The following is a 23,767-nucleotide window of genomic DNA, read 5'->3' as shown; positions in this document are numbered from 1 at the left end:
AACCATAAAGTTTATGTTAGGAATTTACTCCAATACTTTATGGAGTGTAAAACTTCATATATGGTTTTATGAAGAGATACTACTCAAAAATGGTTGAAAGAAGAATATTATTATTTGACATATTTTAGCCAAAAAGCAGCATTGCTCCTCTCCCTCTGTTACCCTACACTAATATAAGGGCCAAAAATAGCTGGCTGAAAAAGGGGACATTTTGCAGAAGTTTAATAGCAACTCTAACAGGAAAAGGCATTATTTTCAATAAATAAAACAGTTCCTGTTTATGAAATTGGAACTATATTAACATTAGATTGTGAAGTAGATGCAAATTTTGAAGAGGGGCTGCTATTTCAGTCATTCCACTTTTGAAAACTTCTTGACACTTTTTTTTTTTTTAAAAATTAGGTCTTTTCTCATACCCCATACCACCAAGAAGCCTGCTAGTGCAAAAACCATAGAGCAAGTTAATATGGTCCATGATGTGACTTCACAACACAGTGGCTATAACCGCCTGAGCACAGCCACATTGCCATATCCTTTCTAGGGATCTATATTTAAGCTTCAACTCACCTACACAGAAAGGCTTCTGAACACTGGCAAATCTTTCTCAAATTGTGTTGTTTTTTCTTTTGTCACAGGCTGGATCTTGGATAGATCAAAACTTTTTTAACTCAAAAAGATAGCTCTCAAGTTCAATAATAATCAGGCATTTTACTCTCAGAATCATCTTCAATTAGCAGTCACTCATATTCCGTCTTAAGTAGACCAATATTATTCCAATAGATCTGCTTGCTCTGCTATAAAAGTCATAAAGAATGAAATGTTATCTGAAAACTGGCCTCAGTTATCCTGCTGTTTCGATATACTAACACACGACCCAAAGTTAAAACTTGCACTACTGTATGCTCAAGATGTTAAATATGCAACATTTCCAGAAGCTAAAGATTAGAAAGACTTAAAGATAATCCCATGATAACTAGATAAATGTATAAGATTTCGCTTTTAGCAAAAAGACAAAATCTGTTTCTCAATTAAACCACCAGCTATAAATTTGTACAATATGACTGTCTTCAAAAAATGGTGAAGTTTAGGATAATCACTAAGGCACAATATAGTATCTGAGCAGTTAACCATCCACTGTCAGGATAAGTAAAAAACTCCTGATTCCTCAGTCTTCCATCTCTCAAACTTGGCTAGGCTGGTAAAGATGCTGATGCTGTCATCTATCTCACAACATACCAGGTCACCAACATTTTAGGCTCATCAGTTTATTGGGAGGAGCCATCACGCAGCCTGACTCCATTCTGACCACCAGCGAGAGAACAATACCTCAATGGCAGCACTCACACAGCTTACAAGAAGAGTCACGAGCATCACTACGTTAGCATGTGAACACTTGGGAGGGTATGTTTTTGTATCTTTTGTAGCTGAGTATGCCTTCTGCAACAAGGTAAAAAGAAGCTATCACACCATTAGGAAGAAGGTCCTACAGCAACAAATCGCAGGTTCCTCCTCCTTTGCTGCAAATATTAAGATACAGAAGTATTCTAGGGCACAGAAAACAGTCTATACAAGAAATTGGGCTACTTGGGATGAGTCCTGGTCCCTGAAGTGAGTACTCACTTCCCACTCTGCAAAATGAGGCAGAGCACAGCTTGCTAAACACTTCATAAACAACATTTAATCATTCTGTCTCAAGAAACTTACTTCTCAAGTCACTTGTGGAGGTCTCTTACATTTTGCTGGAGTATTAAGACCTAAAGGTAGGATCTCCTGCAGATATCACCTTTCTTCCCCTTGATCTGGTGGAAATGAACCAGCCAAGAAGGGAAAGGATGCTGGGGAAGGCTAAGCATTCCCTGACTGCAGGTTCCCTGCTGCTACTAGAATCAATCAACAGCAGAGCACAGGGAAGAAATTTATTTTCATCCAAATTTTGCCAAGGCATGCACATTCAATTATGTATTTTTTTTTTTTTAAAAAAAAACCATATCAGCTTAAATCAGTACCATTAATACTTCTCATAGAAGGCAAGAACAGTTTTCAACTACCCAAGTATTTATCAAGTGTTTTCACTTCATTTTGCTGGGGTATAATATTGATTTAAATATGCAAGCCTATCTGAAACAGTGATTTCTAATTCTTTCCTACTTTGTAGGAATTCTAAGTAGGTCAAACTTTTTGTTTCGCTTTACAAAAACACCACTGGAAGCCAAATACAAGTTTAGCCCCCCAGAACTGAAGCAGTATTAATATACTTCTGACTGGTAGTTTCCACAACTCCCTCTCTTTTTTTTTTTTTTAAAAGGATGTGAAAAGAAAAAAATCATGTAAAGATGCTGCAGAGATAGGTATCAACAAGGGCGTCACACATGAGCTATGTAATAGGCACTATTAATAAAACAACATTTTTTACGTATGTGCACACATATATATAAAAATTCCTGATTACTCCTTAACTAGAAAGAATATTTTGGAAGATTGATTCAACCTAAAAATGGACCGTATACATTACAAATTTTGTAACAAGTACGTGCTTGTAAACAAGGAGATTTGATGCAATTGAGGGAAATGTTTCACATTTCTTGTAAATGCACCAATCATATTCCACTGGTTCGCTGCTCCCTCTCGAGGCAGAAGTACAGAAGTTCGTTTCTCCTCTTCCCCCTAAACTCAGTGAATTTTGTAAGGGAATTCAAAGAACCCATTCTCTCTCTACAAGACTAACTCTACAGAGAAAAGCCCATGCCTGCAGACATAATAAGCACTGTTTTTGCAACAAAATCATGTGGAACAAGGTTGGATGTCTTGTCTACCAATAATGCAATGAACACTGAGTCCTCCAACACAGCTAGGTCAAGGTCAGCTACCACCTGCTTTCACACCAGCAGCAGGACCCCTATTCTATGTTAGCTCTCTAACTGTAAAAAGAAGCACATATTTTCCACTAAATTTGCACCACCTTAACTAAAGGTTAAACAGTATTTTTATTGTAAGGTTGCTTCCAACTGCTGGGCATTTATTTCCCTTTCTGCTTGAGATCCACTGTCAAACAAACTTGCAGTGATACACTGGCTTACAGTCAGTATAAACGTCTCCATGGAGGTTTGCAATGGCAATTAAGTCAGCTTCTAAATCAATTTTAATTGACAAAGCACACAATCACACTTCGGTTGTAGATTCAAGCCAGTCAATGAGAGACAAGAGGCAGAGTACTTAAGTTTTAACAACTGCCACCTTACACATTAAGCATGTTAGACCACCTATTCTAGGAGCTAAGTGATCCCTGAAAGCCTTACATATGTGTATGTGTATATATACATATAGAGTTAATTACTGAGGACACAGAAGAGGCAAATCTTACATGCCTGAGCGATGTCATCACAAATCAAACTTAGTTTTTTAAGTTTCCATTCAAATCTAAGGCATCAGATAATCTGTTCAACAAATACTGCGTTATCCAAGTTACTCAGGTTTTCAGGTATTAATCTCCTGCAAAAAATGTTTAAGATTTACTTCACCAAGCTTTTATAGGCCCCTAGAGTTTATGGACTACATTCACAAGCCAAGCTACATCACTACACCCTAGCAGTGGTGTCCACGGGCCCTTGCCAACGCAGTTGTTGCAGCAGAAGCCACCCTATCTGGTCTATGAGAAAAGTAAGATGGATGAGAACTGTGGGCAAAACCATGAGCAAACTGAGAAGACAACTGTCTACACTAGCCATTAAGGAACTTCAATCATAAATCTTCTTTTTTTCCTGGAGATTCACAGCCCTGGAAGTGTAGTGGCAGTAAATTCAGACACTTCATTCTTAAATATAGCCAGAGATCATGGCAGCCAAACCAATAACCAGTCTCCTATGGACCAGAGTATCCACTAAGGTCATGTTTGGGACGGTCACATTTGACACACTTCTGCCCACACAGGATTATGACTACATTTCCTTAAGCAGTGCGCTAGAGTCACATTTTCTTTACCTGCTCTCAGATCATCAGGCTTTAGGTTTTTTGTCTTATACTGGCACAATCTCTAGAGAAAGGGATGAGGAGCTGACTTCTCTTCCTGAGAGTAACCCACAACCTGGATGACTGAACTGAACCAAGGCCTCCAGCCACGTGCTTTTAACAACTAAGCCATGACCACGAAGCCATATTTTGAGCAACAGCAGTTACTCTTCAGCCATTTGTGTAAAGGCAAACCCATAGATGTACGCTGAGGAACAAAAGCACATCAACAACATTCAGTGCCAATCAGACCAAGGTGTAGAGGTGGCAAGACACCTAACCCAACCATGTAGAGGTGCAGAGCTCTTCTGTAAGAATAGGTGCAAGCCTGTGGATAGTACTCGTGGATGCTTTTGTGGGAATGCAAGCAAAATGTAGATGCCTTTGCCCATTTATAAATCTAAATCCAGTAAAGAGTGCTCATGAGCAGAACAGAAACCTGGTAAGGTCATTCTTCATTGTGGGAATGAAACATTTTATAAAATGCAGTGGTAATAAGTTGAAACTAGAGAAACTCTGCCCAAAATTAAGGACCCTGTTCGAAGAGTCATAAGCCAGTTTGACATTTCACCAGCCTGAAATGCAAAATGCAACTGAATCATCACCTGCTGTATAAATGGTGCTGTGCATAGCATGGGCTCACAGTGTGCTAATGCTAAGGCCATGTGAATTTCAGCCTGTTTCTTGAGCCAGCTGTTTGCCAGCAACGATTCTGCAAGCCACCATGTGGCTTGACACCTTGCCTGCTCTATGTCAGACACAGCTTTTGGAAAAGCAGGAAACAATCCTGGAAGTTCTGCAGCATGTTGCAGGTAAGGAGAACATCCCACTGCTCCCTTCTTTGCAAAAAGCTACAAGACGTAATTAACATAGAAAATACACAGAGGAAACTAAACCAGACACTCAGGGGAATTGTTACAGTCATCTCATTACTTAAAAAAAATTCTAACAAAAATCTCTAATAGAAAAAAACCCCACACCAGGGAAACAAATTGTGTGTTTATCAAGTCAGTGATGCATCTAACTATCTAATCACTGCAATGCAAGCAGCCCATATGGAACTGACACTTGTGTGGACAGTATCAGTACCACCACTGGTGGCATGACATTTGTCTCCGATCTACTAATCAGTGATAGTAGTGATTGTAGGCTGTACAGTGACTTCCTGCAACTCCTTCACAAACTGAAAGCCATGAAAGTTTAGGACTCAGCGACTTATCAGATAGTATGAGCTGGTTAAAAACTTTTTATTGGTCTGGCACTCAAGAAATCTACTGGCTTTGGACCTTCTATAAGAACCTCCAATCTGTTGCTTTATAAAGGAACAGTATTGAAAACATGGAAATAATCTACTACTCCCATTTCTAAATACAGCAAAAGTACTGCAAACACAGAAATCACTTAACATAAGGTTCAAACTTAAAACAAAAAACCTGCCCACATTCAGCTGCACAGACTTGAAAGTCTTAAGTTTGTGCTTATAATGCCTATGTTTTAAGACAGCTGAGCTTTTTGTAATTACCAAGCCCTAATCGAGTAACACACCTGGTCAATGTCAGCATTCCGAGGTAGAAAATACACAATATTGTTGGTGATCTTCTTAGAGAGCCTGAAAATTTCAAATGTAGAAGTCAGTAAAGGAAAAAACAAGAATAGGGAAGGAGAAGTTACTTTATATTAATTCATTTTAAAATTATGTCCCAAATTCAGTTATTATGCAATTAAATTATAGTTAGTCTTCCGGGTGTGTAAGTCAGATACTCTTCTGAAATGCAGAGATTAGTACTGTCTAAATGCAGAAACTCTATTTCACCGTTATTGCCCTAGAAAGTAAAACACCCCCACACACACACTTTTTAAGAAAATTTAACTGAACTACAGAGAAGTATTTGAGAAATTTGGATGTAGTTTATAGCTAGTACATTGGTTTGATATCTGTTTTCCAATTCATTTTGTGGAATCTCTCTCACACGTGCACACAAGGATTTCCTTATTCTTACAAATATGGCTACATTTTAGCCAAAAAGGAAACAACTGAGATTATGTGGGGGGAAGAAAACCCACCACACTTCATATTTGATGAAACTATTATGCTACTACCTTCCCAGATGAACGAGTGCTCAATACCACTGTTAATAAGTTAGTATGGAATTTTATACATTAATTAAAAGGGTTAATATCTTGCTTGCACTCTTCTGTGATTTCCCAAGTCATAGGCAGGTGCTATGATTGAGAATAGTTTGAGTAAGATATTTTAAATAAGATATACTTCTTATAAATCAATTAAAGAGTGGAATTAATAACAAAGTCATGGCTCATGTAACATGTAATCGTTACTTATATATACACACATCACATGGCTACTTGATTACTTCAGGGTATTTTAATCAAATAATATAAAGGAGTTAAAACTGCTGAATTAATCCCTTAAGTTAAGAAAGTACTACAATTCTCTAGAGGATTTTTTCCTTTTAAGAATAACTCTTTATGACTTTTTTTTTTAAATAAAAAAATTATAATACAAATATTCAATTTTAGGTGGTCAAAGTCATATAGTTGAGGTTGGGGGAGGAGGACTAAACCCATGCAGCACATCTGGGACTTCAGCTGCTGGTCATATCATCCCCAGTGAGCTAACTGGACATGCAAAGCCCATGTCAAGAGAGGGAGGAGAAAGAGAGAAAACCACTCGTAAATGACTGAAAATCATAACAATGTGTAACTTTGAAAGGATATCCATCTGGGCAAATCATGGTTTGGATATCGAAGATCTCGGCAGTGGCGTAGTCAGGTCCCCCCCAGGGTGGGCTGAGGAACACGACGTCTGCTTGCAGGTCGGCTGCCAGCACCATGAAGTCTCCACACACAAATTCTATCTGATCCGCCACGCCGTACACCTCAGCATTGTTGCGCGCAAGACTGAGTTTCTCAGGATCAATATCAATAGCGATCACTGCAAACAAAAAAGGGAACAAATGCACAGGTTAACGTGAACTGCAATGCCACCTGACCACAAAAAGGCCGTTTCAGGAGGAAGGTGTTCTTCTGCAGCCACCAGATACAAGTCACATCTATAATCTGCTGTTGTGCAGCGAGTGACTACTTCAGTTTTGTAGGTCATGGTAGACCTGAAGCTACAGTTCCTCAGCGGGGAAAGACCTGCCCTTGCGTTGCAGGAGCAGAGGTTCCACCAAGAGCAGAACCACTGCATTTACAAACCAAGAAGGGAAGCCACACAGCCAAGACTGGGAAGGCTCAGCTGCTGTCGCAAAGCTGCGAAGCTTTAGCTTTTGGCAGTCGTATATCTACCACCATGGCAATCCTCCCTCTCAGCTCAAGTAGTGGACAGGGTTAAGGCTGTCTGCGTAAGTGAGGAAATCCTCCCTGCGTCAATCTTGGCAGGAGCCTGACAGCTTAAATGCTGTCAAATAGAAATTTCCTCTTCTCCTTTGTTAAAGATAAACATTTTTCAGTACAATGTGATCAGCCACAGATAATCGAGTTTTAAAAAAAACACCCAACACAGCACAAGAGAGATGATACAAGAGCAGTACATAATCATAGAAATAAAAACTTAGCCAGGAAATACCAGAAGCTAAGTGAAATTTAGAAAATATTTATAGAATGGATCATAGCCTACCAAATTTAACACAGTAGAAACTACCATTTATCTTGCTCAGAAATTACTCAGAAGCATTTAGATGAGCTGGTATTTTACCAGAGTGTTTGATGAGTAGAGGAATATCAAGTAGTCAATATTTTTACAGAAAGCACTCTCAATGTTTCACTGCAATTTCATTAGCTGGCAACAGGAAGTTAGACTAATATTAAGTTATCATCACTTTCCTGTATTTGGTTCTGCTGCACCTGCAGGTGATCCCATCCAAGTGTTTTAAGTACTATTTGCAAGTAACCCGCTTTTGAGTATGCAGACTTGGTGTAACAAGTGGGAAAAGCAGCAGCTTTGTGGCATCTCTGCAGGTCGGCACTGCTAACAGAACTCAACCTTTACCAGCAATCTTCAGAGCGTCTGACAGACTAGTTACTATGCCACATAAAAATAACTTTGACTAGTACAACACAAATCCAACTCTGACTTAAAATAGAAAAGCAGCTTTATAGGTCCTTTTTAAAAACAGAAAGCTCACATGGTGAGTCTGACAAAGCAAAAAAGCTTCTGCTGCTTCAGAAGCACTGAAAAAAAAAAATCATAAAATCACCAAAGTGCATACCCAAATTTTTAGGGAAAAAGATTGAAGAAACAAAATAATGTGCTATATACAACACCTACTTACCTCTTTTTGAGGTCAATGCAAACTGAATAGCGTTTCCTCCAACCCCACAGAACGCATCCACTATGATATCACAGTTGAATGACTGACTAACACGGACAGCAATATGCTCAGCTATTTTCTCAGGAGTAACAGAAAACCAACCCTCTGCAAAGGAAAGGGAAGAAGTGTATTTTCGCCTCTTATTTCAAGGTCACCTAAACTAAAAACAACCGACCAACCCCCACACACAACTGAGGGTTTAGCGTTAATCCCAACAATTTTGGCTTAGTGCATTCGACCAGGAAATATAGGCTTTGAAGATGATAAACTCTGGTCAGTCCAGCGATTTGCTAAGCAAACAAAGTCTCACTGAAGCAAACATACATGCCTAAATCTGAGTAAATGCTTTGTTGAACTTGGTGCTGAGGACTCTGGCTTATCAAGGACAAGTCCACCGAGAGAGCTACAAAAAACTATACATCATGATTACGCTCTGTAACAAATAAAACCAGAAATACATTCTCTCTTATCCAACGTTATTTTCCTTACAGCAATATCTGGTCTGCCAAATGATCTACATGTTTATGTGGGAGATCATTAGAATTCAAAGGCTTACAAAACCAACAAACCCAAGATACAAAAAAAGCAGTAATCCTAATTCCTCTTTTACCTATAAATTTACAATTTGGAGGTGGTTTTCATGTAAATGCGGAAGAAAGTAACTTTGAAAGTGACTGCTGAAAGTCAGAACAAAACAGCACAAAGCTAGATCCATCAGCATATTTGGAAGTTTCACAAAATTATTTTATAAAATACAGAAACAGAAAAATGTCATCAAGTGTCTGAAAAAGTCCTGACCAAGCATAATTTGGGTACAGTATGATCTTGGGCAGACATCAGGACTGATGCAAACAGGGGTGGCCCATGCTAGAAGCTCTACTGAAGTCCAAGACTTCTGTTTGCCTGCCTGCTGGAGGATGGAATTTACCCAGAGGTGCAAACACACTCAGTAACGCTCCTCTTATAAGAAAATCAGTAATCAACTGTGAGAAGGGCCACAGGTTTGGATACATCTTATACCACCAAGTCAGAGCACTTTGTACTGAACACACCTCTGTCTAGTTTAACCCCCTCGTCAAACCGAGAGAACAGCCGGTAGCGTTGTGCCCAGTACTTGGCCAGCTCCGGATCAGCAGCAATCTCGGCAGGTATAGCTCCCAGTGCAGTTTTGTTCCTCCTTCTCCTTTTTTTCTCCTTCTTCTTTGCAGTAATTTTTTCATCTACAGCTGGAAGACACTGCAAAAGTTAACAATCACTGTTCTTGTAGGCTGGGAATGTAATCGGTAGGTAGGTGAGAGTTAAGATATAAAGATGCTCATGTTTAACAACACTGCTAAATGTCCTTTATTACTGTTTGCCACATTATGCAGATTAGTGACTTAAGTTAAAAAAACCAGCATCCTATATTTCAAGGGAATAGTGTTACCTGACAGGTATCAGTCACAGTCCTAAAAATCATAACATTTCACCCATTATTTAAGTGCCTTAACAGGCTAACCATCATCTTCAACTGATGGCAAAAACTCTACATAGTGAGCAAACAAGTGGATCAGAGACCAATTTAATGCCCTTATATAAATAAGGAACAAGAACCAATCTATACAAGAGTTTTACAGTAGAAATCTAACATAACTGAAGTACTGTACAAAGGATTAAACTACATGTAGAAACCTGAACAATCCTGTTTGCCTTTGTTTACAGTGTTAAATAGAAAAGTTCATCATACAGATTTTTTTTTTTCCCCTCTAGAAAATAATTTTAACAGCACATATTCCCCAGAGCTCAGCAATATACATCTGAGAACTCAAAACCTGACGGTCTGTGCATCTACCTGAAGTTAATCACCCTCATCCTTACAGGGGAAAAAGAGTGTGAATCGGAGACCTGTTTGCATCAATAATGACCGTTTATCTATAAAGAAATATTGCCAGTATTAAAGACAAGACCTGGGATTCTGGCACTCCAGGAATAAGCTACTTCCACTAGCACAGCTCTCAATCAGCCTCATTAGCCCCTGGACCTAACAAGTCTCTTTGAATAAACAGAATAAATAAATACCACACAACACTGTAATTTGGGAAAGCAGTATTAAGTCCACTGCCAATTCATTTCCAGTTTGTAGGAAACTGATGTACCTTGGCTGACGTCCTCTGTCTCTGCCCGGAGATAATCGGGAATATCCAGAGTGACTAGCTGCCGCCCGCAGCCACGCTCCTGCCTGCCCGCACCCTGGCCATCGGAGCCGCTCGCTGCCGCATCCTGCGCTTTCTCCTCAAGGTTATGCCCTCCAGGTTCTGCGACGGCCGCACTGGAAGATGGTGGCTCTTGGTTTTCAGCATTCAGTGTCACGGTCTGTGTGGCAGTAACGCTCTCCTGATCCTCCGAGTCGCTGCTGGCGGACAATGCCTCTGCTTTACCCTGAGGGGAAGCTGTTTGGGATGTGGCTTCCTCCCCAGGTTTATTAACCCGCTTTAGGAACTCTTCCACCTGCAATTGTCAAATATCACAGACGATTAGGTGGTGCTGTTAATCAGCTACCAAGAGCACAGATTAAAAGCCTTACAGTTCAAAAGCACCTGCCGTGCATGCGCTCTCTACCATATGTATTTTGAAAAAAGTAAAATATCCAGAGTCAAAACGTTCAGGAAGTCCTTAACTGTGCTCCCTTTTTACAACATTTGGAAACAAGTTGTCTTTGGGAACTAGATACTGGCTACTTGCAAAAGAGGAACTCCACAAAATTGACTGATAAATACAGCAAATCATTCTCAAGTAATACCCGAAATATAAATAGACTTGCCAAAGCACAGGTGACCAAACTACTACTTTTTAATTAGCTATCTTTTCTCTGATCTGCATTCAGAGAAGCTGTACTCTGCCTTTCAGGTTAGCATAAACAGGTAAAATTACCTTCATACATTAGTTGCCTCATCTCCAAAACGTACCCAAGAGTGCATGTGCTAAGGGTTCTGCTGCACGTTACATCTTCACCAACATGCAGACGCTAGTCCAAACTCTGCAAAGGCATACGCAGATGCTCACGTCTACGTTACAGTTGCTCTGAGTGGCACTCGGCCTGGGGCAGTTGCTTACCGGAAAGCCGGAGGAAATTTATTAACTTTTTTTTTCTTCACATAATTAAAGTTGCCCTCGAACCATACCGGCCTCAGGTGCAAGATGGCAATGGTCAGGCCTCTGGTCAAAAATCACAGCAATGGGACTGGAGTTCAATACAGTATGTGCTGTCACCACCAGAAAACAGTATTTTGCACTTGGGTGTTAGGGAATGCCAAGCATCCCAGAAGAAGGCAAAGTAACATTAAAAATCTAGGTAACAGATTTTAAAGAGGCTCAACTAAGAAAAATCTAGAGTGAATGAGTTTTTCTACTCATTACTGATTTCTGAGTTAAAAAAAAAATTAAGCATAAAGTTATAGGTGAAAATAAATGCAGGTAGGGGTGTAAGCAAAAATGTTGATACAAATTACTAAGAACACGGAACTACATGAAATACACTAACCTATACAAACATTTTTCTCTCACTGCTGAAATGCCAGCACTAACAAATGACCTCACATGCATTTTAAAATCATAGATACTTTTACTAACTACATCCACACACACCTCTAATGGAACGATGCACCCAGATGTTCGGAATGACTTTCACATAACTTCACCACTAAGCTCACATTCCTCTTGACAGATTGCCAAGAGTCCACCAGTGCCTTTCCATATCCACCCTAACCTAACTACTCTTCACCTAAGGGTGGGGGGATGCAGACAGACCAAAAAAAGAATAAAGAGCAGTGGACTGTCACTTAAAAAATGCCACCTACTCTGGGCAATTAATTTATTTTTTCCTAATTAAACAACACCTAAGCGAGCACATAAATCTATGAATTACAGCAACACTAACAATTAAACCTACCTTCTTCAAAGTTTTATTTTTTTTGCAAGACGTTTCAGATTCCTCTGTAAAGAAGATGTGTGTGTTTTTGCTCTTCCTTGGTTTACGCATATCCAAGAATTTGGACTTGAGTTTTGCTTTTTTCTCCAAGTACTGCACACTTCGGTGGGTGAAATCTGGAATTCCACCATACCTGAAATTTAAAAAAAAAAAAAAAAAAAAAGGAATTAGTTGGTTAATTTCCAATCTGGAAGCTGTAACATGAATGTTCATGTCTACAGAACATGATTTAGACTAAATTATTTCTTTATGAGGTATTTGCTCCACTCTTAAAATACATGTCACTGGATGTAGCTGCAAAACAATGTACCTTCCTGAAAACTTTTAAATATTTTTATTTGGAAATGTTTACCCGAATTGGTTTTAGATTTTTAAATCTCTTTTTCCTAATAGGTATACAACTTCAGGTGGAAACAATTTCCCAGACCAGACTCTTTATAAAGTAGAACAGATTGTCGACTACAAAACACACTCCTCTTTGAAACATATATATGTATGTGTGTGTGTGTGTACTAAACAACTTGCAGAATGGCTAGACCTAAGCTACAGTCCACCTGTGCCCTATGATGTTACTTCTGTAGCACTGACGACCAAAATTAAATTTCACTTGTAAACACCCTGGCAACACTTTTTTAATATAACAACATTTTATCATTATAAAGCAACCTCATTCCAATATGAAACAGCTATAAATTATGACCTAAGCTCACAGGACTCCAAACTGAGAGGGCCATTCATTGACAGAGCCTTTACGCTCTAATTTAAGTAGCTGACCAGCCATTTAACATTTACACAACTGCAAGAACCTTACGAGTTACACTTCTGTTTCAAAGCACTTTTCTTGTTCTTTAATTAGTCCCTGTATCTTTGCATATCTCTCTCTAGCCAAAGGATGAGAGTTTTATTAAGAGCAGAGACTAACTTTGGGAATCATCTTCAAAAGTTTAACAAAATGGGAATGGAGATGAATGGTCTATTTGAATAACAACAACAGAGCTGACTTGCTGTGAAGAAACCCTGAGTTTCTCATAAGCAATTACTTTTGTCCCGTGCCACATTTGAAACCCAAAACAGAGCAGGTTTCCTCAGGATCTTCCACTGGGTTCTCATCCACATCCAGTTCATGGCTATGAAAAAAAGCAGATGACAAAGTTACTTACTGTAAGAAGCACTCTTATTTTACAGATACACCACTAAGAAACTCACATATTGAAAACATTTAAATGTGGGCTTCAGTAAGTTCTTCCACATGTTGCTGAAACCAAGCAAGGCAGATAACACCAGCCTATTCATATGCATGAGCACATACTCACCGCCCACTCGCCCCCAATTCTAGGGATGTATGTCCTTCTGTTGGGGTTATAATGTTCCAACTATACTGAATGACCTCTTAAAATATTTAATATCAAGACCTACATGAAACTGATACAGTGTTTGCTCACCCTATTTCCAAATTACCTTCATCATCTATTATGTTATCTATATTATTATGTATTATTAATGTTATGGCAACAGAAAAATGTTAGAACAAAACCAAAGCTACATGATTAGCAGACAGTAATTCCATCCATCCCTTCACCGTTGATTTTGTAAATTTATTAGAGGAAGAGCCATCTCATCATCTTTGAGGCTATAAATTTTTAGAGAAGCAAGACTGTGACAAGGCAGAGATGAGCTACTTTATGATTGCCATAGCACTGAGCACTCTACTGGCAGCATACAATTCAGTTAAACAATACAAATTATTCACTATCCTTCTTGTATCGTCTACACTAATGAGACCTAGGTAAGCAAATTGTCCTATCCAATTTAACAATCTCGTATACTTCAGTGGGACAAGAATAGTACCATCACCTTGCACAGTCACAGAGAGCATACAAAAGCAACAGAAGAGAAGAAATATCCACTGCTTGTTGCCAGGTGAACTGATAAGCAGCGATGGAAGACTGGTTTTGTACTGAAGTTTTAACTCACAATCTCAATCAAACAAGTAGTTACTATATGTCAGGAGACTTCTGGACCTGGGCTTCTTGAGAAAAAAGCTCATCTAAATTTCATGACTTGCCTTCTCTTGACTTTGGCGTGTCTGTATTCAGGAGGCTCTTCATCCTCATCTTCATCTCGGTCATGAAGCAGCAACTGTTCTTTGCCATTTGAATTCAAGCTACATGACCCCTGTGAACCTAAAAAAAGATAGATGAAATCATACTTTCCTTCTGAATAAATTAATTCCTTATCTTCCTGTCCCCAAAGTACATCTGCAGCTAGTTAGGTTGTCGTACATACCTGAATCTGACAAATAAGGCACAAGTGCCAAACACACATACCTTTACCTGTCTTTGTTTGAGGGACAACATACCAATACAAGCTTCCAGTATTAGTTACACTGTAAAGTTAGTAATCTTAAGCAGGACCAACTTCAAATTATCTCAGTTCTCCAAGAAAAATAAAATGCCTATAAGGTACAAATTCAAAAGTGTTTCTTCCTTGTGTGTAAATTTTGTTTCCATTTCATTAGCTATGCAAAGATATTCACACACATTTAATAAGAGAGGATTCCAACACTCTCATTCGTTGTTGGAAAGGAGATTTTCCTTTCATCTCTCCCATTCCAACTCTACTGTAGGATCAAGATGGGACCTCACCTGCTTCTTCCTTAGAAAGTCACTAGCAGTGGCCTCAGAGGTTTCCCACCAAACTGAAGTCCTGAGCTGCTGACACTTAACTTGTGTGCTTCACCCCTCCTCTTCAGGAGGGGAAACCATACAACAGTCAGGAAAGATGTTACACTGCTGCTTACAGCAAACGCTGGCAGGAAGAACTGGCAGGCAGAGATGGCTCTCTCCTTTCTCCGCATGCCGAACTGGCTGACAAAAACATCTCCAGCCTGGTCTTATACCTCCATCACAGCAGCTCTTCCAGTAGCATAAGGCACAGCCACTGGCTTCCACCATACTACTACATTACTTGGCACTTTCACTTGTTAGCACTAGCTGTGAACGTATGAATTTGGGGCTGTAAAGATAAAGTTCACTGCCTAATTGATAACTTAATGCTGGAAAGGACCTCTGGAAGACATCTGGTCCACAGTAACAAAAGTACAACAAAACAAGAGTTTATTTTCAAGTATGGCACTTTTGGGGGGGGGGGGGGGGGGGGGGGGGGGAAGAAACCCCAACCCCAGGACCGCAGAATTTTTTTTTTTCCCCTCAAAAAGCCGTTCTTAAAATTTGTCAGATTCATGAGAACATTGACCTGAGTTTTCATTCATTTTAGACTATCAGTGAGAAGACACATCAGCTGAATGACACAGCTGCAATACCAATACTAAGATAAATAAATAAATATACCCTAACAGTGCTCTCTCACCACTTTCTCTAGTACATTTGAAAATTTATGAAGTACATGTTCTGTTAAAATCACTTCTGGCTGAAGAACATATTCAATATACAGGTTAGAGAGGAGAGAGATCATCCAGAGAAGCAGAGGGAAGGAAAAGGAATCAAATATGCCATCATTCCACAAAATACTTGATTGACTTTTTTTTAAATGGTGTAATACAGACATGCCCTTGTTTCTTATATATAAACACCTAGAGAAATTCTGGTGGAAGCAGTTTTAGCTGATTTTGCATTACCTGACTGGTTAATACTTTTATTTTCACAAGATGAACTCCTTTTCCTTGTTCCTCCATCACAGGGCTCCTTCTGACTTTCACTGTCAGATGAACTACGTTCTTGAGGACCTTGGTGGGCTACTGGTAGAGCTGCACTGCTCTGCTCCACTTCCTCCAAAATCAGATTTAAATTACGAATCCCAGAGATTATGTCACTGTGGGGCTCAGCACCTGAAGGGAGCGTTTCCTCACTTCTGGTGTTACAGGGAGACAGCTCCAAGCTCAGCACTTCACTGTGTTCATCCCCTGGGCTAACCAAGTCCATTTTTCCCAGAAGATCCGTCTCCTGGCTAACCACATTAGCTTCCACATTGTCACCGTGTGAGCTCTCAGTAGTCCATCCTTGACTTGTCCAGTACTGAAACTGTTCCCAGTAATACCAGTACAGTTCGCTATAATGCTGCTCCCACTCTTCCCTGGTGTCTGGATTATTCCAAGGCTCAGAGACTGTGGTGGCCTCAGACGATGAGACCTCTTGATGCTTCTCCAGCCAACTCTGCCAAAGAAGGCCCTCTCCGTACTCACTCCAGTACTTCTCCCATTTTTCTTTAAGTTCGCTGGGTAAAGCCTCATTTGCGAGACTTTCTGAACTTCCACAGTTCTCTTCACTTACAACCTCAGGTTTGCTGCTCTTCTCACGTTGCTCTGTAGCTAGGGCCAGCTCACCAGAAACAGACTGGATATGACCACCACAAGCTTGATCCTGGCATTCCTGCCCCATTTTATCCTCGTGTTTTTGCTGTAACTCTTTTTTCTTCTTCTTTTTCTTTTTCATAATCTTCATGTTACTTCTCTTTCTATAATTTTCTGTTGCCTAAAATATAATGGAAAAGCATACTTAGAAGTCCGCAACGTATGCAGTCTTTTCTTGTTCTCTCTCCAAGCACACTTCTGTTTCCATTGTAACTCTCCCTCCCACTGCAACGCTCCTGTTAGCCTTCTCCCCACAAAAGGTTGTAGGGTTTAGGGGTCTAATAGGGCCCCACTGCATAACCCTGGCTGACATTTCTGAGGAAGTTGAGAGAAAGAGCTGCGAGAAAGTCTATAGAAAAACACATACAAAAAAAGGCAGAATTATGAACAGAAGGGGGGTGCTGAGAGGGAAGTCATTAATAGCTCAAGGATTCAGAAGGAAAGACATCAACATGAAACACTATAAAATCCTAAAGGGAGGTTGGTCAGGAATTGAGGGGTCACGGGGTTGAGTTCATCAGTAAAACACTATCTCAGGAACATCAAGGACCTGTTTTAGTGGTCTGTGGAGGCTGACCCTTACTGTTGCCTGGTATCTGCCTGGCCAGCAAACACTGTTCGGGTGTCTTACCAGGGTAGTGAACATATAATGCCCAGCCTAATAGAACGTTAAATCCTTGCTATCTTTGGGTGTTTTAAACAAAGAAGCATCACTTTATACTTGTAAGCTCTGTAAATCCTGCAGCTGAACCTCTGTACGTCTGAAGACACTGACCCAAAAGAGGGGTGTAATATTCTTCCCATCCCATACTGATCTCCAAGTTGGCTAACAGAAACACAAGGAGACAGCCTCATCTCCAAACAGGCGCCCTTTTCATTTGACCAGTACAACCACTTCACTTGTTACAACAGACTCAGACTACTACAGTTGTGTAGTGGAAGAGAAGACAGAAACCTGTTACTGAAAGGAAACATAAGGTAACTTGTTGGTTTCACCAAAAACAACTCCACTTGTTTCAGTGGGGCTTCCTGTGCTTACAGATATAAACAAGATAAAAACACCCAAGAAAATCAAGTTTTTCTGTCAGATAAATCTGCCAATTTTTTTCATAAACTACCAAATTAAGTTTGGCAGATAAAAAGGTGGCAGTGAGGAGGGGCTACAGCTCACATGGGCAAAAAAGACTGCAGACGTACAGTTATTACTCCAAATGTCCCATCAGCTACAATCCCTACTTTTGTTGCATTGACAAGTGCATAAGGTGGACTATAAAGAAGTTGGATTCAGAGAACTGGCATTGATCTTTCATCCACACCCCTCATAATGTCATGTTAATACACACAGTGCAAAACACAATGCTTAGTAGTAATCTAGTAAAAACACACAATATTTTCTCATTCAACTTATTTGCAGTATTACTACATAGCAACAAAAATTGCACGTATACTTTGGGCTTGAAGTTGGATACCTGTAAGGTCTATTACATGCCATCAGTTAAAATCCTGTACAAGTTTCTCCTATTTATTTACAAATTAATCAGGTCAAAACCATGGAGCACTCTGCACAAAAGTACTCTCTTGCTGCCAGGGAGGTCTGTATTCCATAAAGCAGACAATGTGGATATTCCACTGTCTTTTTCTCATCTGTGAACAACTTTAGTCTTCCTCTAAAGCCCAAACGCTCCCTATGGGAAGCGGAGCACCCAAGCCTCACTCCTGCCCTCTGGAACAGCCTGGGTTTATCAGCTGCAAGGGGGATCTCGGAAACTAGCTTTTTATATTAGTATCTAAAGCTAAAAGGTTAAAGTAGCCAGTGTGAACACACGCGCTCAGATTGGAGTGTACTAGTTATCCTGATGCAGAGCATCAATGTTGCCACAGCTGTTTTAAACTAGCTCTCTCTAGTAGCAAGAGGAATATAGATATGGAAGCATAAAGCACAGCCTGACCCTGTTTAGTCAAATTGGCAGGTAGATTTTACAAACTGCACGGACCACAGTGCTGTATGTTGTTACAAGTATGCAAGGCAGGCAGCTTAAAGCCAGCTCAGATACATTTCCATGAACTGCAGTCTCAAAAATAACTGAGGAGCAGACGTACCCCTACAGTCTGGAAACACAAAGTAAAAAGAACAAATGAAGCAAACAAAGATTTACCACAAAGTCCCTGTGGGCTGACGGCCCACCAAACTGAAGAGGCAATCCCATACTCTTCATAAGCTCGGCCTCCGAGTCTAGTTCAACTTCTTCCAGGTCGAGAGCATGATTAGTATCCACCTTTAACGTCACATTGGAACAACGGTTCTCCTCCTCGGACACTTGTTCCTCCCCTATTAACAAATTTCTTTAAGTGAATATAATCCGGTTCTGATACCACAATGCAACAGCATGGCCTACAAAAATTAGCAGAACTGCCTCTTAAGCTTCCTTTCCCATCTAAAATTTTCGTCACAAGCATCTTGGCTTGAGAGAGTTGGGGTTGTTCAGCCTGGAGAAGAGAAGGCTGCGAGGAGACCTTATTGCGGCCTTTCAGTACTTAAAGGGGGCCTATAGGAAAGATGGGGAGAATCTTTTTAGCAAGGCCTATTGTGACAGGACAAGGAATAATGGTTTTAAACTAAAGGAGGACAGATTTAGACTGCATATAAGGAAAAATATTCTACAATGAGGGTGGTGAAACACTGGAATGGGTTGCCCAGAGAGGTAGTGGAGGCCCCATCCCTGGCAACATTCAAGGCCAGGTTGGACGGGGCTCTGAGCAACCTGATGTGGTTAAAGCTGTCCCTGCTCACTGCAGGGGGGTTGGGCTAGATGGCCTCTAAAGGTCCCTTCCAACCCAAAGCATTCTATGATTCTATGATCTTATTTTTTTGCACAACTATCAGTAGGAACCACCATCTAACGTCAACAGCCAAAACATTGCACTGGGTCTGGCTGGGATGGAGTTAACCTTCCTCACACCGGCCTGCACGGCTCTGTGTTTTGGCTCTCTGGCTAAAACACTGTGGATAACACACTGATGTTTTGGCTATTGCTGAGCAGTGCTTGCACAGCATCATAACTTTCTCCTTTCCCCAGTCTGCCCTCCCCAGCGAGTAAGCTGGGGTGGGCAAGAAATCCGGAGGGGACACAGCTGGGACTGCTGACCCAAACCGGCTGAAGGGATAGTCAATACCGTATAATGCAATGCTCAGCATTAAAAACTGGGGTAGAGGGTGTGGGTGCTCGGGGTCAACCCACCGCAAACACGCACCTCAATAACTTGCAGAGCAAACTACAATAACGCCCAGCAAACAACAGAAAAAACAGTATTAGGAAAAGAAAATTCTTTACAGGAGTTCTTTTGGCACGTATCAGAGCAAACTTAAAATACAAGAAACTGCTGGTTTTGTTCCCAATCTTTCAAAAAACACACTAAACAAAGATAATACGATTTTACAAAAATGTAGTGTGAACTACAGAACATAATTATCTCAGAAATAACTCATCAACTATCAAAACACTGCTTGCACTTCTATCAAATTTTTAAGCAACATCATATGTATATAAAATGACAAATACCACTGAGGAAGTAGGAACTGTATATTGATGAAACTGATGAAATACAAAAGCTCTTGACACGTTGATAAAAATGAAAAATTTAAGATTTTTTTTTTTTGGCCAGGATATATTTACTGCCAAATTATCACACAGCACAAGATTCTTCTGGTTTTAACTGATTACTCTCATCACAATTCAGTCATATATGCATAAAAACATGGTTTACATTCTCCTTCTTCACTCCATTCACACTCCACTGCCTCCATCTAACCTGTGCTATTCATTCTCAGCTTCTATGGACATTCCTTTCTGTTCAGACTCCTTTCTTTCAAATTAAGCTATTATATGATGCTGGAGCTAGCAAGGCAGCAATGGAAAAATCAGGTACCAAAGGAATTATGTTCAGATAGGCACGTGTGAGGAATTCAGGAGCATGGAGCAAAGGACTGGTGCTGAATTTGCCAGAGCATGCTCCACGATTATTCCTAAAATACAAGCAAGTAGGGAGAGACTTACTCCTCCGGCCCTCCTCATATGATTCCTCATGTACATGCAAATCATAATTTCCTCCAACAGGGTTATTGCTTCTTCTCTACTTGTGGCCCAGCAGATTAATCAGCAACAGCTAATGTCTCAGGCTAGGGTAGAGGCAGCAGGACAGTATCACTCCCAGGCAAACATTTAGGATTTACAGATCTTCTGTTATATAATTAATTTTGAGCTAGGGAAGTTGAAATTATGATTTGAGAGCAGGTCAGGCACTCGTGAACTAATCTGCTCTGTGCACCAGGTGGAGATTATGCGAGCTGGTAAATCTGTGCAAACAGGAATAAGCATCACACCTGCTTTGACACAAAATTCCACATCAAGATTATAGTAACTTGAAAGTTAAGCAAGTCCTAAGTTATTATTCACATCCATCCCCTTAACAAAAGTACTGAAAACCAAGCCAGAAATAAGAACAAAACTATGGGTTAGCAGTTATACAGTCCTACTGTACCTTAAATAACCGCAGAGAACTCACTTTAAGTATAACTGCACATCGTATCGCACAGTACATTTTATTACCTTACCTGTACTGTCACTGTCATCTTTGACATAAAATCCTTTTAATCCCAGTTTATATAATTTTCGATCTCTGTAAAAATGAAGATAGACATTGACGCAGGTCATCATTAAAATTTTTTTTTTTTTTTTTTTTTTACAGTAAAAACAAACATTCAGTGGAACAACCTCCCCAGGAACGTGGCAGAGTCCCCATCGCTGGAGGTTTCAAGATGCGATTGGACAGGGTGCTAGATAGAATCATAGAATAGAATCGTTTAGGTTGGAAAAGACCTTTAAGATCATCCAGTCCAACCATTAACCCACGCTACCAAGTCTACTCTAAGCCAATCAAGGGTAGACTAGACTAAACCATGTCCCCAAGTGCCACATCTACCCATTTTTTAAACACTTCCAAGGATGGGGACTCCACCACCTCTCTGGGCAGCCTGTTCCAATGCTTGACCACCCTTTCCGTAAAGAAATTTTTCCTAATTTCCAACCTAAACCTCCCCTGGCACAGCTTGAGCCCATTTCCTCTCATCCTATCACTAACTACTTGGGAGAAGAGACCAACCCCCACCTCACTACAACCTCCTTTCAGGTAGCTGTAGAGAGCGATAAGGTCTCCCCTCAGCCTCCTCTTCTCCAGGCTAAACAACCCCAGTTCCCTCAGCCGCTCCTCATAAGGCCTGTGCTCCAGACCCTTCACCAGCCTTGTTGCCCTTCTCTGGACACGCTCCAGCACCTCAATGTCTTTCCTCATCTAGGCTCGCTTTCCCACAAAATGCTGGCCCAGGTGAGCTTTTGAGGTCCTTTCCCCCCTGGGCTGCTCCGTGATTCTAAACACGTGAAGCAAAGACAAATATGAAAAAGGCAGCGCTTTAAAGCCTGGAGCAAAAAGCTGTCATGAGAGATATTCAGAAAATGTTGCTGCTACACAGAATACCCAGGAATTAATTTTTTGGCCCGCAAAACTTTCTGCTTAAGTGGGTGGAATTTAGCGTCTTCAGTCCAAAACTGCAAATATTTCAGCCACCACCCAACGCTGCAAGCATCTCATCTCTGCAAGTGCCTCCGCTGAACACCCAGCGTGTGTAACACCAAAAGCTCCGGTAACGGCCACGACCCCTTCTCCCAAATCCCGCACCCGCGGCAGCCAGCCCGGGAGCAGCACCTCTCATTTCGCCCCCCGGCGTCGAGAACCCCGCCCCGCCCCTCCGCCTCGGGCAGGCTCCGCGCCCGCCGGGGAAGGCAGAGGGGGCCGGGGGCGCCGGCCGGAGCCCGGCCGCGGCAGGGAGGGAGCGCGGCGGGCCCAGCCCCGCACAGCCGCTGCCCCAGCCGGGCACGGCAAGCGCAAGGGCCCCCGCGGGAACCGGCGTTTGGGTGGGCTCCCCCCACGCCTTTTCTGCCCCCCCCCCAGCTGGTATGGCTTGGTAAGCACAACCTATAGGGACCCTTTTGTGCACCTCCCGCTGCTTGCGGCCGCCACGGCCTTCCCCGCAGCTCCCCAGCGGAAACCTCCCCCGGCCACGGGGGACGCGGACACGCGGGGCCCGCCCGGTGCCGGCGGCGAGGCCGCTACTCACTCGACGAAGGCGCGGGAGCAGAGGCAGAGGATGCTGCGGGCCGCCCCCGCCCGCAGCAGCAGCTCCGCCACCAGCCGCCCCCGCGGGTCCTGCACCATCCCTGCGGGAAGACCCACGCCGCGGCACCGACCCGCCGCTGCCTTCCGCCGGAACTGCCGGCAGCGCCGAGCCCGCCCCGGCCCGCCAGGCTGCGGCCGAGGAGAGCCGAGGAGACCCGAGCCGAGCCGAGGAGAGCCGAGGACACCCGAGCCGAGCCGAGGAGACCCGAGGACACCCGAGCCGAGCCGAGGAGACCCGAGGACACCCGAGGAGACCCGAGCCGAGCCGAGGAGACCCGAGCCGAGCCGAGGAGACCCGAGCCGCCTCGGGGAGGCGCCCGCCGCGGCGGTGGCGGGGTCTCCGCTCGAAGGAGCCCCCGCTGCACCCGAATTGGGGGTTCAACTTTTAGCACCCTGCTTTGCCTGTCGGCGTCCCAGGCCACCCAGCTGCAGGGTAGCCGGGCTTTTGCGAGCTGTGGGCTGGGGGTGCCTGTGTAAGGGCGGCCGTAGTTGCGTGACTTCTTGTGCTTTCAGTGACTCCCTACAAGGAATATTTGCACCTTGACGGTGTTCGGAGTGGGGAGAAAGGAGGGGTGGAAAGGACATGACAACAAAACTCTGCGACCAAAGATATTGCAGCAAAAATCTGGCAGAACTGGGAGTGGGAAACAGGAGTGTAAAGCCTGAGTAAAGCGTCTTGGGAGCAGTGACTGGAGCAGAATCACAGAATCGTTTAGGTTGGAAAAGACCTTTAAGATCATCCAGTCCAACCATTAACCTAACACCACCAAGTCCACCGCTAAACCAATTAAGGGTAGAGTAAGAATTTCATGTTTCCTGGCTTGGTGGCTGGATTATTTTTTAATGAAAGTAAAACTAGAC

At 42.0% G+C, this 23,767-nt stretch overlaps 1 protein-coding gene across 1 annotated transcript in view; it reads right to left on the bottom strand.

Annotated features, from left to right (window-relative positions):
• Positions 1-22,945, bottom strand: part of TGS1 (trimethylguanosine synthase 1) — a 28,864-nt gene extending 5,919 nt beyond the window's left edge. The window contains exons 1-12 of the mRNA XM_075706032.1: positions 22,848-22,945; positions 21,288-21,352; positions 18,832-19,004; positions 15,944-16,796; positions 14,372-14,489; positions 13,347-13,433; positions 12,268-12,439; positions 10,475-10,826; positions 9,392-9,565; positions 8,301-8,444; positions 6,742-6,958; positions 5,551-5,629 (exon numbers count right to left, since the gene is read on the bottom strand). Coding sequence (XP_075562147.1) covers positions 5,551-5,629; positions 6,742-6,958; positions 8,301-8,444; positions 9,392-9,565; positions 10,475-10,826; positions 12,268-12,439; positions 13,347-13,433; positions 14,372-14,489; positions 15,944-16,796; positions 18,832-19,004; positions 21,288-21,352; positions 22,848-22,945 — 2,532 coding nt within the window. The remainder of the gene's footprint in view (positions 1-5,550; positions 5,630-6,741; positions 6,959-8,300; positions 8,445-9,391; positions 9,566-10,474; positions 10,827-12,267; positions 12,440-13,346; positions 13,434-14,371; positions 14,490-15,943; positions 16,797-18,831; positions 19,005-21,287; positions 21,353-22,847) is intronic.
• Between the last annotated feature and the right edge of the window lie 822 nt (positions 22,946-23,767).

The sequence above is a fragment of the Pelecanus crispus genome, chromosome 2, assembly GCF_030463565.1.
Source record: "Pelecanus crispus isolate bPelCri1 chromosome 2, bPelCri1.pri, whole genome shotgun sequence".
NCBI lineage: Eukaryota > Metazoa > Chordata > Aves > Pelecaniformes > Pelecanidae > Pelecanus > Pelecanus crispus.
This window is presented reverse-complemented; position numbering and strand designations above follow the sequence as displayed.